This window comes from Bacillus rossius (assembly GCF_032445375.1).
Source record: "Bacillus rossius redtenbacheri isolate Brsri chromosome 9 unlocalized genomic scaffold, Brsri_v3 Brsri_v3_scf9_2, whole genome shotgun sequence".
Taxonomy (NCBI): domain Eukaryota; kingdom Metazoa; phylum Arthropoda; class Insecta; order Phasmatodea; family Bacillidae; genus Bacillus; species Bacillus rossius.
The window spans coordinates 32,330,935-32,358,932 of record NW_026962013.1 but is presented as its reverse complement, the minus strand read 5'-3'; the positions used below and the strand labels follow the sequence as shown (position 1 = coordinate 32,358,932).

The 27,998-nt window shown below is 32.7% G+C and overlaps 1 protein-coding gene across 1 annotated transcript; it reads left to right on the top strand.

Annotated features, from left to right (window-relative positions):
* Nucleotides 1-419: 419 nt before the first annotated feature.
* On the top strand, nt 420-27,998 carry LOC134543172 (large ribosomal subunit protein uL5). The gene is made up of 6 exons (XM_063388051.1): nt 420-536; nt 2,871-3,026; nt 6,009-6,158; nt 6,749-6,896; nt 7,672-7,766; nt 27,920-27,998. The coding sequence occupies exons 1-6, from the start codon at nt 531-533 to the stop codon at nt 27,953-27,955; spliced, it is 591 nt and encodes a 196-aa protein (XP_063244121.1). The 5' UTR covers nt 420-530; the 3' UTR covers nt 27,956-27,998.

The following is a 27,998-nucleotide window of genomic DNA, read 5'->3' as shown; positions in this document are numbered from 1 at the left end:
TATTTCGTGCGACTGTCGGTCAACCTTGCTAGTCTTATGCAAAATGGGCGCCCTAGATCTTAACTATTGATGACATTGATTATTGTGAAATAGTTAAACAATATTAAGGCACCACAGATTATTTAAAATATTTAAAAAAGTATATTTAGACAGCATTCATTATGTTTACTGACGATGCACTGTATGCGTTCGAAACACACCAGGGTTGAAGTATGTTACATAATGGCCTGATCGACAAAGCTCATAAAGTTCTCATCAAACTTCAATTAATAATTTACAAGTAATTTTACCAAACTTTGTTAAAATAATCCATATTGGAGCTTCCCCAATTCAGAAGGTTATTTTTTCATAATTTTGTATTTTTAAAACTATTTTTACTCTTTAAAAATGAGGTTAATGGCTGATATTCCTTGAGGTAATGGCCACCTGAGAAAAATCGTTTTCTCATGTTGGCATGGATTTTGATATGTTTTGAACTTGAGGGAAATTCACTATTGATTTCCCCCGAGTCTTTTTAGTGTATTAATGTAATGGCGGTGAGTGTTCGCTCATTCTATATTTTTTATCGGTAATCATCCTAAGAAATGTAGTTTGTTTTTACTGTTTTATTGTACTATATGATATCATTACTATTATTTATTTAATATCTTAATTTACGGCACTCTTACTTTATCTTGTTTGAGCGTATATCCTGCACGTGTACAGACATTAGTGAATAACTGATAAACTAGGAGTATAATTATTTAGCACCTATTGAATTCAATTTTATTCTATTTTACCATTTCTGTTTTATTCACTCATGTTTTCCGATTGGTTTATTATATTCATTTTATTTTAGGTTATGATTGAAATGCCCTAACTGTATTGAAGTGACATTTAAGTTCTTGTGAACAATTTTGTATGCGGTATATTCTTAAGGGGGTAATTATCGGTCGTCGTAGATTTTTAGAACTGAAAGAGAAAAAATTGGAATACATGGTTTTCACACACGTCCCTAAATTTACCCCGAAAGAATGCAATACCTGTGTTTTCACACTGCCGTCGCCAGTCATTCACCCGTGATAATGTATCTTTGTTTAGCAAAACTGTAGACAACCATGGAGAATTAAAAATATGCTAATTCTTTACTTTTATTTATTGAAATTTATCCCTGGATCCTGAAGGCTTGAACCTGATGGCATGGTCCTGTGGTATATGATGCTGTTTTAGTTCAGTACGTCAAGAGATCCCAATGGCTTGATCCTGTGGTACATGATGATTGCTGTTTTAATTCAGTATGTTTGAAGATCCTGTGTATAAAACAATATTGTCATATAATAATGACTTGTATTGTAAGCTGAATAGAAAGGATATTTTTCAACCTATAATCATAATTCTTTTTTATTTCACAATTTATTTTATGTGGAGCATCTTCCGACATACTGAACTAAAACTGCAAGCATCATGTACCACAGGATCAAGCCAACATAATCATGCCATCAGGATCAAGTCTTCAGAATCCAGGGATAAACTTGGATGCATGAAACATCACCCTTAACAAACACAGAATATACGACTGCTATCAAAGGATTCCCTGGAAAGACTGCAAAATTCAATGTGTCAGCTACTTCAGTGCACATTTTTTGTTACATGACTCAAAATATTACATACTTTAAATGCAATTTAACAAAAATATTTTGTATTATAATTACTTAATTCTAATTAAACAAACTTGAATACAGGCATTAAAAATTCCTTACATGTTCAATACAGTCGTTAATTATACAAATTTCATTAATACAACACCTACATTGACTAAAGTTTTACAAAAACAAATTAGTAAGAAAACCACACTGTAAACAAACAATGCATTTCGACGATTGCGTGAATGCACAGGTATTGTAATGTAAGCTGTAAACTGTTATTTTTTTCACAAATCAGTAGGAATTAAGAAACCTTCCTTGCAGAGTTAATTCAGGAACGTCTCTAGTATATATTCCTATTTATTGCAGGTTAAAAATTAATGGCGGCAACGTAAAAGTACAGGTATTACAATCTAGAATACAAAATTTTAATTTTTTCACAAACTAGTAGGAATTGTGAAACGATCTCTAGATAATAAATTTAGGGTCAGGTGTAGTGTGTGAAAACCATGTTTTCTGTTTTTTTTTCTTTCCGTTCTAAAAGGCTGCAACGTCCGATGATAATTACCAATGCAATAATGCAACACACTTGCAATGAAATGAATTAATAGTCAATTGTAAAAATGTGTGTCACAAGATGTTACAAATCCTTATTTAAACATTAGAAAACAAATTTATACCCCCAGGCATTCTTTTGAAAATTCATTTTTATTATGAAAACAAAAAAATATTGCCAATAATTTGATTCAAGTGAATTGCTAGTGTAAATCATTCGATCAAACAACCTGTTAGAATACTTGAATAATTTTAAGTATCTCAATGATGAATGATTAAAAAAAAAAAAAAAAAATGCTTTTTTTTTTTTTTTGCTTCCTCTCTTGACAACTTTGCTAAATTCTTTCTACTAAAACGGTTGGTTTGTCAACAAAGAAAAATCTTCAGTCATTTGATGGTGTTTACAAATTATTTTAGAGGAGTGAGTAAAGGGCGCCATTTTTAATTTTTAATAAGAGTATTGAAAGCAGTGGATAAAATTACTGCAGATGGATGGGTGTGTCCTTGCTAGTTTCTTTCGCACTCTGAGAAACATTGGCACTGATGTGCAGTAATAAAATCGATAGAAATTATAAAATGCAATTTTGTGAGCATTGCAAGTAAGCATAAACTAAAAGAAAATTTCTTTTTGTTTGTTATTTAAAAATACTTATTTTTAGTCAAATGTCAATGCTGACTGTACACCGCTTGCAGGAAAAAAAGGCTCCAGCTAAGGCGAAGAAGGAGAAGGCTCCTCGCAAGGAGCCCAAGGACAGCAGTAAAAACCCCATGCGAGAAGTTCGCATTCGCAAACTGTGTCTGAACATTTGTGTGGGCGAATCTGGTGACAGACTCACGAGGGCAGCCAAGGTGAGGCATACATTGCTACACCTAGTGTGTTTTGATTTCCATGTGGAAAGAAATTTAGTTTCTTTTAACATCTGGCAACTAGTTCTTACAATGCAACAAGCAAAAGAACCTTAGCTCAAATTTCTCTGTGTGCATTGACAGCCTTCTTCCCCTTCAGAATTTTGCTTTGACTGAAGTGAACCATTCAGACAAAGCCCTATTCTCCACTCTGATGCACACCAAATTCACATATTTGTTTTATGGGGAATCAGTTCAGGCTTTTCAAACAAAATTTTTCTCTACAATTTGACATTTTTTCCAGTGAATTTTTTGCTACAAATTACCATCTTCCTGCAAAACCTTATTAACTTCTTTAATGTTGGGATGTATTTTTATTAGAGAACAACACTCTTGGGTTTTTGCCCATCTATTTCAATTACTTTCCTGTGTTCTGTTTTCTTACTTGTGTTTTCAGTTTTCTCTTTCCTTCATCAAGAAGTTGTTTGAATGTTGGTATTGAAACACCTGTTGCAGCGCTAGTTGTTTCAGCAACATTTTACTTCAAATGTTGCTGAAATTTGTTGGCGGCATTGCAAAATAAGTCTTCCAAGCTTGTCTCAGCAGTGATGTACTCAATTTAATACTAGATTTAAATTCCAACATAAGGAACAACCATTTCGTAAATCTGACAGTAACTCAGATGACATGCGAACAATGTTCACAGAATTTTTGGGGTTATTGTTGGAAAAACTTTTCATATCTTCTGCACACCAGGGTGTCCACATTCTGAAAATTCGGGAAATTTGGATTTGGTCAGGAAATTCCTTAGTGATTGTAATTAGAAGGGTAAAAATTGCTTGAGAATATGAAAAAGTGCTAGAAGGTCTATATTTAATATTGTACTCCATAAAGATAAGGAAATCAATGAACTAATGGCTTTAAAAATTGAGTTTGTTTTTTGCATAAAATTACAGTGTAATAAATAGCATAAAATTAGTTTTGATAAATAAAAAAATATTAAAGTAGAGATAGAACTAGGCCAGTAGTGTGGATGATGGAGCCTGGATTTTCATTATTTCTTATCAGAAAATTGAAAAATTGGTAAATTATTTGGTAAATATGTAGTTAGGCGGTATTTGCGAGAAAAAAAATGTTAAAAATCCGAAAATACTTTTATTCTATGCTCTTTAACTTCCTCTTTTCATTAAAAGCGGCGGAGGTAAGAAATTCCAAATACTTAGGAGATATCAAATTTTTAAATTTCATCATATGTCGTTCAGCGGTATTTGCGAAAAAAAACTGTTAAAAATCCGAAAATACCTTTATTATTTGCTCTTCAACGTCCTCTTTTCATTAAAAGCGGCGGAGATAAGAAATTCCAAATAATTTAGGAGATATTGAATTTTTAAATTTCATCACAATACCATTGCATTCATGTAGCGTTGACCATTGTTTCTTGTTTACAAGTATCTATTTTTTTATTGGATAATGATGCCACGTGATTGTTCGTGATAGGCTAAAATTCAAATGAACCAATACGTGATTATTTAGTTCATTTATTGTTTAAAACAGTGTTTTATTACCGCCTCCAACTTAGGTGAGTTTTTAACGTTTCTAATTTTAAAGTCTTATTTGTTATTTTTGCGCAAGTAATAAGTAACAAAAAAATTTTATGTGAGTTGTTACTGTTCATCCTTTGTCCCTGTTTGTTAGGTCAGGTCAGTTACATTATAAATACTTTAAAACTAAAGAACCATTGAAATTAATTCATATTATTTTTAATGTACGCTTAGTTTCAAAGTATTTATAATGTAACTGACCTGACCTAACCGACCATTTTCATTAATTAGGCATTCACAAACACATGGCAATAAAAAAAATTGTTGCGGTCGAATGATTACACAGGTCTTGTATAGCAAAATAAGAACGGCGATATCTCCTAAAGTATTTGGAATTTCTTATCTCCGCCGCTTTTAATGGAAAAAGGAAGTTGAAGAGCATATAATAAAGGTATTTTAGGATTTTTAACATTTTTTTTGTAAATACTGCTGAACTACATATGATGAAATTAAAAAATTCGATATCTCCTAAAGTATTTGGAATTTCTTACCTCTGCCGCTTTTAATGAAAAGAGGAAGTTGAAGAGCATCTAATAAAGGTATTTTCGGATTTTTATCATTTTTTTTTCGCAAATACCGCTCAAATACATACCGTATTTTTGCGTGTATAGGCCCCGCGCGTGTACAGGCCGCACCATAGATTTAAAAATAAAAAATTGGAAAAATAAAAAACTCTTGTACAGGCCGCACGAGGAATTTTAAGCGCCGGAGTGTTCATTATCGCCATCGGTAATAGGTGGCAACTGCGCGCTCCCATGAAGCGACTGTAGGCCGTGCGTACTCTTGGCAATGCTGCAGTTACATGTGTTGTGCAGCACGACCTTGGCGCGTGACCTTGCTAGCTAGTCACCTAGCCTGCGCCATATTGATCAGCCTGTTGCTTCAGATCATCAAGTGCGCGCGCTGCCTACAACCTTTCTCGGTCAAAACAAGTTCTTACATGTGAAAATGGGTATTGTACGTGCAATGTACAGCGCTAAATTTAAACTACAAGTAGTTAGTTACGCGTTAGAACACGGAAAAAGGGCAGCTGCCCGAAAATTCCGTGTCGATGAAAAGAATGTTCGGCGTTGGTACAAGGAAAAAAATACGCTAGAATCATTACCGAAAAACAGTGCTGTTTTATGCTGGTATCGGGCCTTTGATGTTACTTTATTGTCATAGAAAATTGTTTCCTAGGTTAAAAAAAAAAAGTAAATAAATAAGTTGCACGTATAGGCCGCACCCTAACTTTTTATTTAAAATTTAAGTAAAAAATGTGTGGCCTATACACGCAAAAATATGGTATTTACCTATTATTTTATACCTGGTTGGTAAAAGTGAGGGTATATTTGATCGTATACTTGTTTGGACAGCCTGCATACTGTGTTTGGCGCGTGTTCAGGTGCTGGAGCAGCTGACAGGCCAGCAGCCCGTCTTCTCCAAGGCACGGTACACCGTGCGATCGTTCGGCATCCGGCGCAATGAGAAGATAGCAGTTCACTGCACCGTGCGCGGTGTGAAGGCCGAAGAAATCCTCGAGAGGGGTCTCAAGGTTAGCATGCACACTTTCTAGTTGCAGGCCATCTTATCATGGCTATTCTATTGTGAGGGAATGAATAAATTTTATTTTTTGTTTGCTATACAGATAAAAGTTGCATCATGTTGGTAATATGTAATTTGATAAGATATGAAGCAAATACCTATTTCTTAAATGTAGACCTTAAAATTTTTTTTTATAAAACATTCCAAAATTTTGAAATTCTCGAAAACTTGGCAATTTAAAGGACAATTATCAATAGTTGGCTGAGTCATTGCAGAAGTTAACCTGAAAATGTAAAACTTAAAATAAAATTAGTTGGACTGAAAAAATCAGTCAAATTTTTTTTTTCAGAGTTGGTAATGAATGGTGGTCATTTTTTTTTATAATTGAGAGAAACTTGTAAAAAAAATTCCCAGAAAGAAATAATATAATTTTTTTATGTATATTAATGTCATTGTTAATTTTAAACAGTATTATTGCTGTTACTTATAATTGTTAAAAAAAATTCTGGGCTCCATTAGATGTTATCACTCATTTTTTCCTAAATAAATGAAAGTTTTGAAGTAAAATTAATTAATTTTTTCAGCAATTATTTGTTTTAGGTGCGAGAGTATGAGTTGAGGAAAGACAACTTCTCAGACACTGGGAACTTTGGTTTTGGGATCCAGGAGCACATAGACTTGGGTATAAAATACGACCCCAGCATTGGTATCTATGGTCTGGACTTCTACGTGGTTTTGGGTCGCCCAGGTAAGTTTCCTAAGTTCTAGTAGAAATAAGTAGTCACTAAATATAAGGTAATTTGAATGCAAGTAAGGCCTGCTTTTTTAACCCTTTAATATATGAGGAAAACATTTTCTAAATCAAATGTTATGAGAATTTTGCTAACTATTTTTGTATCTCTTTTATAGTTCCTATTTTGAGAACCACTCTGTCAATTTCTATAATAATCAAAACAAAAATGCCTTGACCGTTCCAATGAGCACTTAAAAACATAACATAAATTTGTTATATATATCATAGTGTTTTAACTATGAGCACGATTTGTTCTGATACCATTTAACGACAGTCGTAGAATAAATTTGACTATTTGTGTAGTATTTAAAATGCTGAATTATGTGTTCTTGTTCATTGTACTTGTGAATTTTTCTACGCTTTTCATTGTTTTGCATTTTAATTGCCAATAAAGGTGTGTTTCCGAACATGTGCATGAATGAATTGAGTTTATATAGGAAAAGTAACTTCTCATCTGAATTTTTGGAAACTGAATGTTTTTTTCCCCCCTCCAAAATATCATAATATAATGAAATAATTCATCCGCAATGTACTGTTAGAAGTATTTTCTTGTGATTAAGTTACCGAATAAAAGTTTCTTCAGAATAGTAAAAATTTCTTGATGTAAAATGGATACTCCTAATATTGTTTTATTTCATTTTTTGTAGTAGTGTTTTCCATTTACCAATACACCTTACTGCTGCTGTTCTAGATAAAATCATGTATAAGATCCCAATGATAACTGTTACAGGTTTCAACGTAGCTCACAGGAGGCGAAAAACTGGTGTAGTTGGGTCACCTCATAGACTAACAAAGGAAGATGCCATGAAGTGGTTCCAACAGAAAGTAAGTGCTATGTTTCTGTTAACTATTTCAACACATGTATATATTTCTTGCAGCAATTGTAAATTAAGTGGTTGTTAGATTTGCAAAAAAAAAAATCCCCCGTTCTTTTAAAAAAAAAAAAAATTAAATTCTGTGTGTGTTACAACAATAAACTATTCTCCTAATGACCACAAGAAGTGGTCAGTTACCTTGATAATGATGAAATTATGATTAATAGGAGCTGTTCTTCAATTATTTGGGTGTCACCAGCAGATGACTAGGCTGGAAATTTAAAATGCCTTGTCTGAGTTATTTAAATAGTTTGCAGATCTGAAGAAAAGACTTCTCAGAAAAAATTTTATACTTGTTTTCCATGGTTTTAAAAACAACACAAAAATTTCAATTATATTTAAGGGAGGTGTGATGTAGACAACTGTAGCATGATGATAAAGCTTGGTCAAGTCTGCAAGAACTGAGGAGGAATGAGTAGGGCCATGGAATTTTCTGGATTGCGAAAAAATGACGAACAATGCATAAAATTAATATAGGATTTTTCTGCGGAATTTGCCCCGTTTTGACTAATTCATGAAAACCCCTTGAAAAATACAAAGTAACCATTAACTTCCTTGTTAGCACAACAGAGAAAATGCCATATTGTACTATTTTACAATAAAAATAATATGCAATCTGTGTTATTACTGTAAACACACAAAATTGCAACAATCCTTAAAAAAAACTGTCATACGTACATTATTGAACTCATATTGTCTGTCATAAATTTGTATGGTAATGTATGATGATTAGATTAGAATCCAAACTGCATTTTTTCCCTGTAGAAACTTTGCCATTTAATAAATTTTGTTTGGTAGATATAAAGCTTCCAGAAATAAATTAACGGAACCATTCGTAGACACTCGGTTGTGGTGATAACTCGGACACACAATCGTGGTTATATTTTATTAACAAAGTTGCACGCCATCTTTGTTTATACTGCAAACTAGACCAAAGAGCAACACCCCTTTCGATGCACAGATGTACCTGACCGGATGTGGGAAGCCACGGGGTAGAGACTTCCGAAATTTACCAAACACCATATTGTAAGGATTTAGGATTTATATATTAACATAACCAATCTTTCATTTTAGTTATGATAACCTACCTATTCTTCCTGGGGGGAAAATAAAGAAATGTAATATTTATTACACTGACCAAACCTACCCTTTTACTTTGGAACTGTGAGCTGTATGATATCCATCTGGTACAGCTCATTGTTTTCAAGACAACAATATTGCCACCATTCCAAAATGGCACTGTTGCGAGAATGTTTAGTGTTTACTACAAATGCAACACATTATTTGTCTGTATTGTTATGTTTGACTGTCAATTTTTGGTGAGTTCAACGTGCCTAAATTAACATTACATGAACATGTGAAGAAAATTGAAAAGTGATGGCTTTTTTATATTTGATGAAGGAAGTAAAATAACGATTTGCAAGTATTGCGACATTCGTGTAGAGTGGCTGCAGAAAGACACTCGCAAGAATCACGTTCAGGAAGAATCCCACAAACGGAAAAAGGAAGTACTGTACACTTGAAAAATAATTTAACCCCGCAGCAGGTGAGTATTATTAATACAATTGATTGCGGGCAGAGCAACAAGGAAAATAAACAATAATTCATTGTGGACTTCACGAACATGTCGTTAGATGCCAACATACCACTAGAAAAGGCAGATAAAGACTGTCCGTGCTTGGCTTCAAAAATATGAACCTGGTAAGTAGAGATGGGAAAAAATGGTGTAACAATTTTTCCGCGAATTTTTGCGAAAAAACTTGAAAAAAGATTTTTATAACTATAAAACGCGAAATTCTGAAAATCTCCAGGGGAAAAAATGTTAAAATATGAATTATTTGCAATTTTATAAAAGATTATGTGTGCAATGTCACAAAATACATACGATGTTCACACATTAGGTTGTAAATAACACTTATTTTAAAACACCTTAGCTGTCTTTTAGCGTCTTTCATTTGCCAGAAACATTACGCCTATCAATTCAGAAAATTACCCATTGCAGTACTTATTCAGCCGGCAGCCTCCATATTTACACACAGCAGTCCTTACTCCCTCTTCGCTTCACAATAGAATACAACATAATTTTTCTGTTGATTAAATTTTTCATTGCTTTACTCCACTGCTTAATTAGTTCTTTTCGAATACCTGGTACCAAAAAAATGTTATATAATGTTTTTGTAAACATTTATTACGCCATCCCGAATTCTGAACTCAATATTCATTTGTTTTCGTTGACGCCAGATTGCAACGGAAGACAATTGAATGCGCTAGCAGCGAGCACAGCGATAGTATACGTCAGTACCAACATACCAATTTTTCGTTAGCAAAACAACGCGTGACGTGTGTTATCTTTCGGGATACCTAGTTAATTTGCTGTGTTCATTAATATTCTATACTTTTGCAAAAGTTTACACGGGCAGGCAGTTAAAGTAAAACAAGAATCCTTGTAGGTTTCGACTTATTTACTGCTAGGCCCAATATAGCGATGCCAAAATTATAGCATCTTGCTTATCGCGGACAACGGAATTTAAATCGGAATGGCTGTACGTTTCCAACAACATTTTGTTCTGCAAATGGTGCAATTGCCGAGTTGGATTACGAGAGAAGGGACACTGTTGTCAAACATGTTGCTAGTAAGCATCATATGAAAGTGAGGTTAGGTGCCGAGGGCACAAGCAGTGGCAGCAAAAGTCTTGCAACACTAGAAAAAGTCGCAAAAGTTGGGGGGAAAGTACGAGAGGACAGAGAGACATTTATTTTGGATACAACCGAGGCTTTTATATCTGCCAACATACCACTCCAGAAATTAGACAACACCCAATTACGTGGTTGGATTAATAAAAATGTAAAGGGTGGGGGTGATCTTTCTACAGCCAGTTCCCTTAGTAGAATATATGTTCCAAAATTGGGGGAGAAAGTGGAAGCATAGTTAAAAGATGAATTTGAAGTGTGCTTTAAACTTTTGATGAAAAAGTCGTAAGTACCGGTAGTAAAAAATTTTCTTTAAAATATGTTTTCCTATAAAAACACAAAACATCGCAATTGCTGTTTATTTAAACGAAATTGGCATAAAAATAACACCGCTTTTTCCCATCACTACTGGTAAGTATGTCTTAGCAATGCATTATGTGTTAAAACTGTGGTAAGACTCAGATTCTTAAAATATTTGCCTCAGTTCAAACTGTTCATATCATAGAAATGTTTTTATTGTAATTTAAATGTTGCAAGATTACATTTATTCTTTCATAAATACAGGTGCTGGAGGTATTCCACCTGCTCGGGTATTTAGAGGTGTATACCAACTCCAAAATGGGTGAGGCCATTTCTGACTTGGTTAAGAAAGCAGTGGGAAACCAGAATGTTGGGCTTCTGTTTGATGAAACTACTGACAAGAAGGGACAACATGTTTTCTTTATTTTAATTTGTGTTCATGATAGTACAAGTGATCAAAAGTTTTGTGGGTGGTGTAAAATAACTGGACAGTGAAAATGGCACAGAATGCTCCCGTGAAATTTTATCAATTGTTGCACACCTCAACATCAAGTTGGAAAATATAGTTGCTGTTGTGAGAGAATGGTTAATGTTCAGTGCTGAGCTCTCAAACTAAATCTCATCGCTAGTTTGTGGAGCCCCTCTCTGTCAGAGTTGAATACAGTAATTTCAAGCCTGTATTTTTGAATTCTAGTAAATGAAAAAAGAAGAAAAACAGAATGCCATACATCTGAAAAAGAAGTACCCAGAACAGGAAAAATATGTCAAAATATTCCCATTACTGGCTATGACCAGGTGGAATTCCTGGTTCCAGTCTGTTGAATATACAGTATTGCGGAATTCATAGATGATCTGATGGGATTTCTGAACAGGGAAGATGGTGTTTTGACAGACAGTTTTAAGAACTTGAATGACTCTCAGCTTGCAATAATTCTGTGCTCTGCTGATTTTGTTGTGGAACATGGCAAGACACTTGCAGAAAACATCCTGGAGCTTGAAGGTTCCAGTTACTTATTAAGTTATAATATCTATTTAAAGTGGTATGACTTGGAGAATAACTTTTTGTTGGTTAGCAGGGGGATTTTTGGAGACAATACATCTGGACTAAACCATTTGTGAAACTTAAAATACAATTTTAGCTGCTTAGTAAACCTGTTGTGGATCTGACAAAAAAATTTTTAACACAATCTGAAGTATTTCATCAAGTGCATTTTTGCCTTTCACTTTTTCTAACCCTTCCTTGTGTAATCAGTTTTAATAAGAATTGATTTTAAGATTAAGTTTCTTTTAGTTAAGGTTTAAATTGTACAGTTTGTTGTTTACTGCAATTATTGCGTACTGAAAATGTATATAAATATAGTAATGTACCAGTAGTTCTGCACAATATTGTTCATGTACAGTTGTACTTGTTTGCAACTGTGCATAGTAAGTTGTGCTAAAGCAAAGTAACTTCACTTATACTTGGAACTCATGGTCACGTTTTAATGGCTGTGATCGAGAAGGGAAGACAATGTGGCTTAATAGCTGAACATTGGTCACTTGTGTTACATGCTATGCTGTGGGAAATAAGTATGGGAGGAGAGATAGGAGACTTCAGGAGACAGACACAAGAAAGTTTTAAAATGTATAAATGGGACGTGTCTGAAAGTAAATATCATTTGATTCAAGAAATTGAATGATCTACCAGGGTCTCACAGTTACTTTTAGCAGGGTGGTCCGAATCAGACTGACTTTTCACTTCACACCAAGTGATGTCACTTGACTTATAATGTCTGCTATTTTTTCTTAAATAGAACAAAACAAATAAAAACACACGGTAAGGAAACCCATCGCAGACAGGTTTGTGCCAATTTATAATACTGTTACATGTGGGAAATTAGTTAAATTTTAAGGTACTATTAAATTTATGGAGTTAGTGCTAATTTATTAAAAAAGGCTACCTTTTAAGTGGGAGCTCCTTAATCGGGCTTTACGTATATAGTCCTCATATTTTATTTAATAGTTTTCCCAATAAAATATTATGAAATTAAGGCATATACACATGTCTGTTCAGAGGAAAATATTATTTTGCATTCGTATGGAAATTAATTCAATAATTATAACGGTTGTGTATTACACTTCTTTGCCAACTATACAGTTTGTCTAACCGAGATCATTTTAAGAGTTAATAGCTGATTTTTGTACAGTTTTTATATTGCTATACACTTCATACTTGAAGAACGCACACATGTTCAAAAAGGCCAAAAATAACATTTTTTATTCTTTCCACCAATAGCTATAGTCAATGAAAATAATTTAATCACAACACAGACAGTACATTCAATTAAAATAAAACACTAATATTCTGAATTTTTATCAGGTTTCACAACTATTGCAAATGCCCTTCAAAGAGTTAGAAAAATCCATTTAATTTAATACACTTGATTTTTCTAAATTTTTATCACATTTCACAGCTATTTCAAATTTTATTCACTGTTACGTAACATCTATCTCTAACAGTAATGAACGCAGTGGTTTTCTTGATTTCCAGAGTGTCTGGTATTGAGCTGTGTAGTACTGTTTTATATAGCATAATCATTGCACTGTTATTTAAGGGTGTCAAAATTTGGGAAATAATATTCTCACTTAAAAGTTGTTAGATTACAAACACTTTGTATGGGTAGTAATGATTTTCCGGAAATCATGGGAAACCAAGATCATAATGCAGAGCAGTTAACTGTACTTAGATATGTAGTTTCCCCTTTCTTCTGATAGCCTAGCAGACATGCAGCAATTAGGAATTGATTGTATTCGTCAAGAATTTTCCTTCGCAGTTACGCTTTTGTGAGTGGTACTTCAAAAATTACAATTTAAAATTAGTTTTAGCAAAAAAAAAAATTCAATTTTTGGTAGTTGTCAAAAACTGTGCTGCATTTATCTATTCAACAAATTCACTTCAGAAGTAGTCAGCCATTTTCATTGTGCTCATTTGTCTTTGCTTTGTGACTCTTCGAGAAGAAAATTTTACTAACTAGCACCCCTCAGTCTAGTGCTCTTAATTCATTTCAGTAAAACAACATAAATCAAATACTTTTTTTTTTTCCCCTGAGAGTGGGTGTTAATAAAAATAATTTGTTTTCCATTCAGGTAATGACTGCGGACTACCAATTTAGTCAAGACACTGCTTCTTTTAAAATTAATTCACAGTCCATATATGTCTTTAATACATTTGAATTACATTTAAATAAAGGTTGAATAAAATTTATTATTAAATAACCTAAATTAAATTTTAAAAATTCACATACCACATTGTTTACACAATAGAACTTGGGTATAACATTTTTGAGTTACAAAATAATAATGTTATTAATACAGGAGATATATTTCAGTTCTAAAGAGCTTTTAAAAAAGCAAAACTAAGCATTTACTATTAGAAAGATTATTCAACTTGTTAACGTAATTCCTGATTCTGTTGGTTATTAAATGAGTGCCTATTATGATTTTCAACTAGTGCATCCTAGCAGGCATGAGGTAAACTAGCCACTAGCCCTGAAAGCTTCTAGCTTTACTTTCCAGGCAGCTGCTGACATTTAGGATGGCATGATAAAATAAATGACTGAACACACTGGTATCGTCCCAGACAAAATGCATTGAAGGAAGCAAATAGCTATTAAGAAAAAAGCAAAATATTGTTTGTTGGCTCGTCACATTAATTCGTTGCATTGTGTTCAATGCTACATAAGTGCCATTGTGCGAGCACGGAAATAAAAATTAATGTAAAATAAAACACCCCTACTACAAATAGTAGTTAAATAAAACACCGCTACTGCGAATCTATGACCAGCGCTATGCCAAATGAGGCCATAAATTGTTAGTCGACACAAATCAAACAGCATTCCTTTTAGGGGCTGGTGTATCATTTGTGCTGATTGCTTCAAATTACAGGGTCAAACAGTCTTAGTGGTTATTTCAAGAAAATGAGTACATTTTATGTTGAACCATGAATTGTGCAAATTTTCTGTACTATGGAAAAAAATTACTTCATAGTGTTTTATGGTAACAATTTATACAGGCCCCTTTCGACTATTACTTGTTATCTTTCTTGGAAGTTCTCATTACTGGCCTAGTTTTATTTTGGCAAAATTTCTAAGTTTGTATAACATGCATGCTGTTATATTTTTTTGCACAATGAATTCATGTATGACTGTTTTTCTTGCAGCTGTTCTTAATGAATTGTGCTAAATCAAATTATCTTCACTTTATTTGCAACTCATGGTCACTTTATACTGACTGTGATACTAAAAGTGAAGACAGTATGATTCTACAACTTGTGTTGTTTTGAATTGGAAATATTATATTTTTCTTTTTTGTAAGGTAATTGGTATGAAGTTGCTCAACTTAAAAATGTTAAATAGGATATTTAAATATAGTAGTAACTGATTTTACATATCTCAAATGACTAGGGAAAAAAAGAGGGGAGTGTAAACAAATAATAATTTTTATTTTTCCTATGATGGGAAACAAGCAAATAAATATACACCACAGTAAATAACTTGTCAGAGATGCTTACTTTTTTATATTTACTAGAATTTCACTATCTCACATGGTGAAAACAAAAAATCCATCAGATTTTCAGTAATTCACAATTGCTTAAAGTTAAAAATGAAAATTTCTGATTATGTGTAAGAGATGTGAATGTTGAAGCATCTCAAACTTTCCACTTTTTATGGTGAGATTTTCTTTCCCAATTAATTTATGGACATGATTAATTATCACTTGTTAACATGCTGTTAACTTCAGATTTTTATTGGAAATAATTCTATTAAAACGAAACCTACTACTTTCACAGCAATTTTTTAGTTTAGGAAATATGATTCAGATGCAATATGTACTTGGAAATTAATTGCTGTCAACTAAATGAACATCACCATACATGCAAAGAGACCATATGTACAGGAATTTGGTACATTGCTTTAAAACATTTAATAAGGGCACAGTAATCCACTATACCCCATATACAATTTTATTGTCATGCATAATACATTAAACTTTAAAGGGTAGAGATATCAAAATTAATAATTTTCATGTTCCTGTCACCAAAGTTTTGGTATTATGGCCATAAAGTTCACCATGGCAAATGGCACAAAAAATGCCATTGTTTACAATGGCAAATGAACAGTCATGACCACAAGCACACACAGAAACATATAATAAATAAACTTAACACTGTTCTTTATCGACTTTTATTGTTTGGTCTACATATTTCTAATTGTTTGCTAGAAAATGCAGCACTTTTGCAACGTAAATTACAGGAAATGCTTTCGCATAAAGCGGGCCAGTAATACATTAGTACTATAAGGAAAATTACGGTGCAAGTAAAAAAAATAAGTTTCTCACAGGAATTCTAAATCCCAGGTATGTAATAATGAGATTTAATTTTACAATGTAACTCGTTATATAATTTCTAAAAGCATAAAAATTTCAGTTTACTTAATTTTGGCAAAAACACTTGATGATTAAAATTTTAAAATTTTTGTAATCGTTAATATACAGGTTGTAACTCCCGGCTCATTCTTTCTGTTATATTTTTTATGCACAATGCGTTCATGTATGGCTGTTTTACTTGCAGCTGTACTTAATGAATTGTGCTAAAGAAAATTAACTTCACTTTATTTGCAACTCATAGTCACTTTATACTGACTGTGATACAAAAAGTGAAGACATTTTTATTTCATAACTTGTTTTATTTTAAATTGGAAACAAGGTTTATTACTGGTTTAGGTAAACTGAAAAAAAAAAATTTGTTAAAATTGCTTAATTAATAGCATTCTAAATATAATATATTTTGTGTACAAAAATTATTGTTGGTTAATTTATTTGGCAAAATGAAATCTCCAAACAGCTTTAACTTAAATAAGTAGGAACCCTGAAAAACTGTAAATAATATTTATGTAAATCTGTGTTAAAATAAGGTTAAAAGTGATGCAAAAAGTCTGTACTAAAACATGAAAGCTATGAAAAAAATCTAAAAAAAAAAAAAGTTACTTTTAAAATTCAGCATCATGTGAATTTTTGCCTATTATTCTCTTAAAGATTTTTTTATATACACTGTGAATTGAAATTTAAAAACTTTGGGTAATTCTGAAGAAAAAGTCTTCTTTTCAAAAAAGAATTAAAGATGCTTTCTTTTATTTTATTCACTCATTCTGTAAGAGGGTGTATTGCTACTTAAAGCAATTTAACTGGTTTAATAAGTTGTTAGGTTAGGTACATTAAAAGTTCAATGACATTGAACAGTTGGTTAGGTTGTTACATAAAAAATATCGTGAACAAATGGTTACCTGAGCTACATTAAAAATATTTAAAAATAGTAAGGATCATTGGTTAAGTTTTCTAGTTATATTTTGAATTTGTAATTCATAGTGATCTTAAGTATTTTATATGTTGTTAACCTAACCAACCAAATCTAACTACGCAATAAAATGGTAAACTTCATGAAGTATCACAGTGCCGTTTTAGAGAATGTTTGAAAAATATGTATGGAAAGAAATTTAAAAAAATCAGTTTTATTATTTTCATTTTTAAACTAGTCTCTTCTTCAGAGTTACAGAGTAAATACCTTACTTGAAGATCTTTATAACTTTCTTAAAATTCAACCAAAAATCTTAAAATCTTGCTGTTTAATCATTGACGCATGTTAGGTGTTAAAAAAAGCAGTACACAACTCCCAACATTTGGCAGAACCTACATAATGTGTACATTGTAAACATGTTTTATCACAACTTGAACAATTATTTCTTGGTCTTAACTATAAAATTACGAAAATGTAATATGTAAACGAACAAGAGGATAGGTTATTTCTGTGTTTTTTTTGTTTTTTTTTTTCATTTATTCGGAAGTTTTTTGGTAAACTAAGTTTTTCTCGATTAAAAAAAAACTTTTTTTGTGTCACATCAAGTAAATAAAGAAGAGTAACATAAAACTTGGTATAATATAAAATGCTTAGTATTTTATTTTGTAAACAAAGCTAGCTATTGCTTCCGCTTTTAAACCAAATAATCAGATATATAATTAAACAAGGTGTGTAACTCCATGTTGTAGACATAGCACAAATAGCATTGACAAAGGCCAAAGTATTAAGTTGAGGTGTACATAAAAAATATTGATTTGTGGTGTGGTAGAAAAAAAAATATGTTCAAGATATCAAAATACACTGTTGTTGCAGTTTGTTTCCTGTGTGACATCTGTGACCAACTACGTGACATTTTCAGAAATGGCGTCAATCATCTCATGAGTAAAGCTGTATTTTACATCAAACTTTGTGTTTCATCGAACATGTTTGAATTTCATGAAAAAAATTTAATTGTGGTGGATTTTGTGGTTTTTGATGAATTTTGCTACAAATAATTTAATTGGTATGAAATTACTTAACTTAAAAATGGTTACTGGAGATATTTAATTAGAATTAAACTCTTTTCCTTATTTCCAAATAAGAAGATTTTGAAGTTAGTTTGCAAAAAAAAATTCAGAAATACATTTTAAACATTTAGTAATAGTTAATGTATTTATATGTACATACTCCAAATTTTACTCACTGGTATGTTTTCTGTGCACACCATTCATGTATGGCTGTTTTTCTTGCAGCTGTTCTTAATGAATTGTGCTAAATCAAATTATCTTCACTTTATTTGCAACTCATGGTCACTTTATACTGACTGTGATACAAAAAGTGAAGACAGTAGGATTCTACAACTTGTGTTGTTTTGAATTGGAAATATTATATTTTTCTTTTTATAAGGTAATTGGTATGAAGTTGCTCAACTTAAAAATGTTAAATAGGATATTTAAATACAGTAAGTACCTCATTTTACATATCTCAAATGACTAGGGGGAAAAAGAGGGGAGTGTAAACAAATAATAATTTTTATTTTTCCTATGATGGGAAACAACAAGCAAATAAATATACACCACAGTAAATAACTTGTCAGAGATGCTTACTTTTTTATATTTACTAGAATTTCACTATCTCACATGGTGAAAACAATAAATCCGTCAGATTTTCAGTAATTCACAATTGCTTAAAGTTGAACATCTCAAACTGTCCACTTTTTATGGTGAGATTTTCTTACACAATTAATTTATGGGCATTATTAATTATCACGTGTTAACATGCAGTTAACTTTAGATTTTTATTGGAAATAATTCTATTAAAACGAAACCTACTTTCACAGCTTTTTTTTTACCTTTAGGAAAAATAATTCAGATGCAATACTTGAAAATTAATTGCTGCCAACTAAATGAACATCACCATACATGCAAAGAGACCATATGTACAGGAATTTGGTACATTGCTTTAAAACATTTAATAAGGGTACAGTAATCCACTATACCCCATATACAACTTTATTGTCATGCATAATACATTAAACTTTAAAGGGTAGAGATATCAAAATTAATAATTTTCACGTTCATGTCACCAAAGTTTTGGTATTATGGCCATAAAGTTCACCATGGCAAATGGCACAAAAAAATGCCATTGTTTACAATGGCAAATGAAGCAGTCATGACCACAAGCACACACAGAAACATATAATAAATAAACTTAACACTGTTTTTTATAGACTTTTATTGTTTGGTCTAAACTTTTCTAATTGCTTGCTAGAAAATGCAGCACTTTTGCAATGTAAATTCCAGGAAATGCTTTCGCATAAAGCTGGCCAGTAATACATTAGTACTATAAGGAAAATTACTGTGCAAGTAAAAAAAAATAAGTTTCTCACAGGAATCATAAATCCCAGGTATGTACGTAATAATGAGATTTAATTTTACAATGTAACTCGTTTTATAATTTCTAAAAGCGTAAAAATTTCAAAGTTTACTTAATTTTGGCAAAAACACTTAATGAGTAAAATTTTAAAAACTGGTAATAGTTAATATACATGTATGTAACTCCGACTCATTCTTTCTGTTATACATACTTGCCAACTTGTACGATTTACCCGTAAAATGTACGGAAAATCATGTTATTGTACGATTGTACGGCCATATCAATTATTTTACTGGTTTTCCGACATTTTTACGTTATTAAAATACGTTTGTAAGATTTTGGTATTGTATCAGCGACGGGATATCAAGGTCAAATAAAATACGTCAGTGTCAATTGTTTCTTCATTGGTTGCTACAAGCCAATCATCGTGCAATTTATGTTGTGTTTATCTTTTGGGCATGTATATTTTTTTTTAGCAGTCTTGGAGTATTTTAGCGCGGAATAAAGTGTTGTGGTTTGATTGAATACGGTTATATAATTATTATTTTTATTTAGCTTGCATTAAACGAAATGCGTAGTGCTACGTAAATAATTATTTAGAGATGCGTGTATTGTAATTGCGTTTGTGGCATCAGTACAATTGTATTGTTTACAATATGAGCGGAAAAACCAAGCAATACTCGCAGACATTCAGAGACGTGTATATGCAAGAGTTTCCGTATATTATCAAGTCTGATAAAGGTAATACGTATGCTTTCTGTAAGGTTTGTCGTTGCGATGTAAACATTGCACACGGCGGATAAAACGACATTAGAAATCATGGCAAAACCACCAAACACAACAATAACATGAAAAGTGGCGAAGAAAATACGAAAATTCAGAATTATTTTGTGAAAACTGAAAGCTTGGACAATGCCGTCATTAGAAGTGAGTGTTTGTTCATGCATTTCATTGTGGAACATAACCTGCCGCTTAGTGTGGCCGACCACGCCGGGCCTTTATTTAGGAAAATGTTTCCTTCATCCGACGTCGCAAAGAAATATAGCTGTGGCAGAACAAAAACATCTGCTATTGTTAAAGAAATGTCTGCAAATGCTACAGAGGATATTGTGACGCATTTGCAAAATGGCCCTTTTTGTTTGTCAACCGATGGGAATAATGATTCTGATTCCAAACTGTATCCAGTGGTGGTTACGTTTTTTGACGAAAATGTGCAAAAAATGGTCTCGTGCATTCTTTCGTTGCCTAATTTACAAGGCGATGCAACAGGTAGTAATATCGGCAGTTTGATGTTGGCAGAATTGGAACGTCTTAAAGTACCCATAAAAAACATGATATCATTTTCTGCAGGCAATGCTGCAGTTATGCTTGGACATAAAAATGGTGTGGCAGCTGTTTTAAAAAATGCTCAGGAGGGACTTATTGTAATGGGATGTTTGTGCCATTTGATTAATTTGGCTGCAGAAAAGGGGTCAAGTTGCTTGCCAGTAAAAATTGACGAAATTTTAATAGACATTTATTATTATCTTGAGAAAAGCAGCAAACGAAAAGAAAGTCTGGCAGAATTTCAAAATCTACACAATAAAGATGCTAAGAAGATTTTGAAACATGTTTGTACCAGGTGGCTGTCATTGGGTAGAAGTCTGACTAGATTTGTAGATCAGTGGGAACCTTTGTTGAGTTTCTTCAAGAAAGAAGTCAGTCATCAGAAACCACAGTGTTCGTCACTGACATCTTACAGGATTCCGAAAGAGAGTAACAAATCTGGAGAGAGGGTAGGCATGATTCAGAAACCATCAGGTTCTTCACTCTTGCCCAAAGAGAACTTCACATCAGTAGGTAAGTCAGATGTTCTTTCACCATCGTGTTCTTCCTCACCTTCAAGCATGACAACCAAGCCGTCTGGAACAAAATAATCTTTTAATTTTGAAAGAAAACAGTCAAGTAAAAGAAAAGCAGATGGTGATCCTAAGGTCTCTTACAAGAAAATGGCTGGTGCAGTCTTGTCAGTAAGTGATTCTGACCTTATTTTGAAAAGTAAAAGTCCAAATTTAAGTCGTGAAGAAAAGCTGTTTTTATTTCTCTCAATGCCACTGAATAGAGCTTTCTGCTTGTTTTTGTTGCATGTGATACCCTCATTTGAAAAAGTAAACATAATGCTCCAAGCATCAGAACCGCAAATTCACATTTTGCGACACATGCTCTGTGACTTGTTGAAAGAGATATTATCTAAGTTTGTTAAGCCTGCTGCTATCAAGAATGTGGATATTCTTGAAGTTAGCTATCATGCTGTTGAAAATCAGAGGCAAGACTCTGATATGGTTATTGGCTTTCAGACTTCACAAACTGTAAGTGAATTAAAAGCATCTGACAAAAAAGTCTTTTATGATTCTGTGAAAAAGTATTTCATCACTGCATGTGACTATATTGTTAACAAGTTTCCTCTGAAGAACGAAGTTTTGATTAAAGCAAGTGTTGCCAAATTGAGGGCATTGAAAATGTCAGTTTCTCTGATGTTGAGTACTTCCTGAAATTGTTTCCTGTAATGTTACCACTTAAAGACAATGAAACAAGGAGCATGGCCATGGATGAACAGTTCATTTCCCTTCAGCTGGAAGATCTTTCTTGTTTAACACAGAGTGCCAATATTGTGGAAAAATGGGTCAGTGTCTCAAATATGAAAAGCATAACTGGGGAACCGAAATTTGATAGACTATCTAGAGTAATGTTTTCCATACTCACAATCCCTCACAGTTATGCAGAGTGCGAGAGGGTGTTTAGTTTGGTCAAGAAAAACAGGACCCAGTTCAGATCCCAGTTGTCAAATAACTCTCTTGAAAGCATTTCTGTAATTAAATCCAGACAAGTGGGTTTTTGCTATGATCAGAAGTTTTCTGAGAAATTTCTTCAAAAAGCTAAGAAAGCTACTGCAGCATCACTGAAGCATTTTCCTTAAGAAAAAAAAAAGCTAGTTTGAAAGTGTTGTAAATAAGTTTGTAGGCCTATATTTAATTACATACCTAGATAAGAACATGAATTGAGTGCAGCTGATGGGTGCAATATTGTGTAAACTTCTATATCAGATGTGTGTGAAATATGAAATTCACAATATTACAATGCTGATGTTTAGGTAATTTAATAGCTGTATGTACTTTTTTGTTAGATAGTATAAAATATACAGTATTTGGTTATTTGTTATGTTTAATCGTGGAGTAACCAAATTGCCGTGTTTGGTTTACGCTATAATTAATCATTTAAAATTTCTACTGGATTGGGAATTTCAAAAGTTGGCAAGTATGGTTATATTTTTTATGCACAATGCGTTCATGTATGGCTGTTTTACTTGCAGCTGTACTTAATGAATTGTGCTAAAGTAAATTATCTTCGCTTCTATTCATGCTCATGTTATACTGACTGTGATACAAAAGTGAAGACAGTATAATTGTATATCTTATTTAATTTCATGTATATTGGAAATGTTTATCACTATTTTTCAGCATTCTGAAAGTGTGTTTTTATTTTTTGTCAAACATTATGTTAGTAGTAATTTAAATATTATGTTTACTATGAACTAAAAATTAATTTAATGTATTTTGGCACAGAAAAAAAATGTTTAAACAACATTAAGTACTTCGTTCAAGGTCACAGGTGTGATTTTGTTATTGGAGAGCACTAGTAATCGTGTTTGGTTGAAATATTATCTAGACACGACGTTCATTCGCCGGGGGGTTGGGGGGGGGGAGGGGGAGTTGCGACATTGCCATGCGTAATCTGAAGAAACGAGTACATTTGTTAGCCAATTTGCTCACAAACCCTGTCAGTTTATGGAGTGAAAACATATGTTCTCAGTTCAAAATTACATTGGAATTAAAAGCATAAAAACTGAGAATATTCAATTATTGAAACTGTATATTTTGAATTTTTTTTCATTATTTGAACAGAAAAAAATATTCATACATTATTACGTATCACACCAGAAAGTGCATCGTGTGTTGTTTTTTTTTGTTTGATCGTTTAGCCCAAGCACCACAATGACCACAATTAGAGAGATTCCATCCCTGTCGACCTCATGAGCAGCTTCTGCATTAACATGTTGAAGTGTCTTGTTTATTGATTCACACACCTGGCCATGGCATCTCTGCCAGGTATCTCTCGCTATGCCAGGCATACTAACAGAAGCACACATTTCTTCCAGTTGCGAGTAGCCACCTCCGGTTGTTACAACTACCGCAACTGCAACCGCATTCACATTCGCGAGTTAGGCAGTCTGTTCAGGTTTTTCTGTGTGAATGTGTTTAACCAAGATGCACGTTCAAAATTTTAAAGTTAAAACACTGCAGAAAATTAAGTGTTTTTCGTTGAGAAGTTTCATGTCCAAAATCATGCAGTCGACTGGACAATAATTTCCATTAGATATAATGCTGTCTATAAGGTAGCCAATGTCCACAATTCTTCTGCCTTCAGTGTTTATTTTTGTTGGCATCAGCAATTTAAAGAGTTCTAAAAATAAATTTAAATACAATCTTTAGAAAACAGTACTATCAAAGTATGTATAATGTTCAGTAGAATCTCACAATGCTTTTTAGCAATATTAACGTAATTGTTTTATGTACTAACCTAATCATTTGCGGTATACACATCATTCTCGCTGACATTTTCTATATTGGCATGGCTATTTTCTCTAATTTTAGGAATTTCTTCGCTTCTTCACTCCCATGGCTGATATTTTATTCTGAAGTTGTTACAAATTGAAATTCTTAGAAAGTCTTTCACCAAATCTTTTGGTATTTCTGAGCAATAATTTTGCCCTCTTTTTTTTAATGTTCCTGGAAATAATAAACTTAGGATGAAAAGAATTTATTTCTTCACTTTTATAAGAATTTACACATGTATGTATTGCAATATGGCTTAATTAAAATTAATAACATACTAACCTAAGTTGTCTGGTTGTTCAGCAGAGTGATAATTTGACAAAATGTTTGATCTAAAATCATCTTCAATATTCTTGCAAGTGAAAAAAGCAGACTGCTTTGTATGGTAAAGATCTATTAGTTGGTATTCATCGATTCCTTGCTTCTGTTGTGGATTGGAAATTTATTGAATTTCGTCAAATTGTATCAGAATTTATATATATATATATATATATATATATATATATATACACATAAAAAAAACCTTATAAACAAAAAACTAATGTTTTCCCACAAATACAATGTTTAATATTAATACACCTATCCCTCACTTAGCACGACTAATTCGTTCCTAAAAATGCTCGTGTTATTCAATATCGCGTATTCTGAAGCATTAGTTTCTATAAATAGCAAGGCTAATTTATTTAATGTGTTCCAAAATTGTGTAGAGAAATATACTTTACATAATATAAATGTGTTGAATAACACTCAAGTATAAATATGTCACACCATTTATCTTTATATGCCTCCCATCGCACTTTGTATGACAAATACAACACTGCGTAATGGGAGATAGTTGTTTATGTACTTTATCGTCAGTCGGCTGGCTGACTTGCCTGCCCGGGCGCGACCTTCAACTCACGCTGTGTACCTTTCCAAACCATCGTATATTGACAGTAAAACCAATACATATTACTGTCCGGATGATTACATTTTAATTTTTCAAAAATTAAAGTGCTTATTCATGTATCACCACCTCGTTCACACCAATCCTGTCAGGCCAATGATTATATTTGTTCAATGCAACGTTCATTTAACAACCTTTTCCATGTGAATCATCTGTTCATTTCTGTTCCGGTATCTAATGTCAAATATATTCCAGCTAGTACAAACAACAGCATCAGACTTATATAAACTTTTGGTAAGAGTCCTTATTTCGTACGATTGTGCACACAGTTAACTTGCCTAAAACTAAAGTGCGACCAACATAAGCGTGGCCTTCATGACAATCTACGCGCCGTAATACTTCTAGTTTTGTCTCAAATACTTGAACATGATGCATTAGAAGTGATCAAGCACGTACAGTTACCGGCAGCTGAATGGGCAGATGTTGCATTTGTTTGTGTGAATACCTTGCCACTGGCTAGACTGAGTTCACGGCCCGGTCAGTGGCCAGGCGACAACGGTACGGCACGGCGGCATACGCGCGGACGTAAAAAAAAAAACATTTGGTCTTTACACTCCATAGCTTCAATTTAACTTGCCACAGCTGATGTTTGTACAACAGCCGATAGCGTAGACAGGCCTGCATGCGATTCTCTTCCTCCCTTTGTTTGGCTAAATGTATCCCACAGCACATGTTCACAGCAGTTGAAACAGACTTCGTGGCATCGTGCTCGACTTTTCATCGCCTAGATTTCATGCTAACTGAAATTTACTGATGTGCTATTCAAGACTGGGACAGTAAAATTCACATCGCGCTAAATGAATCCGTGCAATCTGAATACAAGCTAAGTGAGGGATAGGTGTACAATGTTTATTTAAACACGTCAGTACTTAACTATTTCTGCACAACACAGTACCATTATTTTCCTATATAAATTAATGAATTCCTTACCAAATGAGGACAAATCACCTGAAACTTTAAATGAGATAAATAATTTATCTGCTAAATATGAATGTCAGAAGTTTGGCACAGCTAATGAAATTATTTGTTCTTCAGTACAATAATGTCCTGGCTAACTTAGCATGCTGACCTAATATGGCTAATGGAGTACATATACCTAAATGTAACCAAAACAGTAGCCGTATAGCTTGATTAGTTATATATTCGTATTTGAAATAAACAGTAGTATTAAAATATAATTAAAAATTACTTACACCTTCCATGGCTGAAATTGAGTGTTAGTATACTGCTTGTGTTGATCTCTTCTGTACTAGCAGCCTTGTTTACAGTGAAAATTTTTTAATGCAATATTATTTTATACATTTTTTTTAGTTTACTTTCTCACTAATGAATACGTGTGGTTTTGTAAAGCTCGCCTATTTTTAATTGTAAGCGAATAAACCAGTTGCTCCCATTTTCTTGCTTGGTTCACCAAGCTTTAAGCAACATCTCATTTTCTTCTGTTCACTTCAGTTTTCTTCCATCTGTTGTTTTACAATGTGTTGTTTGAACATTTTCAATATTTTATTTCATTATAACTTTTCTAATATTATAAGCTTTAATATATTTGCATTTTAAACAATGTTTTGGAGTTACATGAATATATTTATAGAATAAGTAAACACGTGGTACTGTGAATAGTCATATTGAAAGCAATAACTGAGAATACCTTTCAGTCACAGGGGTATTATTTCCATTGCCGTTACCTTCCTGTCACACACGCACACACAAGTAACTGCCTCCCCTCTGAACTCAGTTTTTCCTACAGCTCCTTGAGTGGTGGGCTCCGAGCTGCCAGCATGAGATGGGTGGAGAGCTACCGGTATTTTTAGAAATGGCAGATAAGAAATATCAGAATTTAAAGAGATGACTATAGATTTCTAATACATCAATTTTTTCATAAAAAAATATCTTTTTGCCTGTAGTTTTACTTTCTTGTGTTCTTCCAAACAGTACAAAATTGACACAAAGTTGGACATTTGATTATTTTTTATTTCACATTTTGATATGCATAAACAACAATTTAAAACTATATGTACAATTTTTGTAGTTTCTTCACGTAGGTAAAGATTTTTCTGATTCTCAGTGTCGATTAATAGTGTCTCATCTTCGTCCAAAAAACATATTTTTCACTAACTTATTTAATTGTGGAAAAGCACATTATCTCCAATTTATTTGTAACTCATTGTCACATTTAAACTGGCTGTGAGACAAAAAGAAGACAATGTAGTTTTATAATTCTTTTAGTTTAAACTTAAAATTTCTATTATTAATTTTTTAGCCATTTGAAATAGTGTTTTACCGTATTCAACTACCAAGATTGCTTCTTAAAAATTAGTACTATGAGAATCCTTAATATAGTATGTTTTGTGTATTATAATTTTTAGCGTATAACATTGGTCATTTCAGCCATTTGGTAAAGTATTAATATATTCAAAATTGTTACTGACAACAAAAACATAGTAATTCTTTTTTCAAAATTCTTAAAGGGTGGAGTTTTTGAAGCTAACTGTGCAAGGAAACATTTGTATTTTTACAATTCACTAGATCCAACTAATTTTAATAATAATCTGCATTCTAAAATAATATTGATTGAATTTTGTATGTTGAAGAATAAAATTTCAATAGTTTCAGAAATTTGGTTTGAAATTCTGGATTATTTTGTGACATGAACTTACAGTTCTGGTTTTGATTGCAGGCAACGAAAAATCTTATTAGTGAATGGTGTGACTGCTGCTGTTAATGAGGTTTTCGATGTGACTAATGAGAGTATGCACTTTTTTTTTCAGTACGATGGTATCATCCTTGCTGGAAAGAAGACGTGAATGGTGGTTATGATTTGTTTTACAAATAAATTGTGAATCCTTA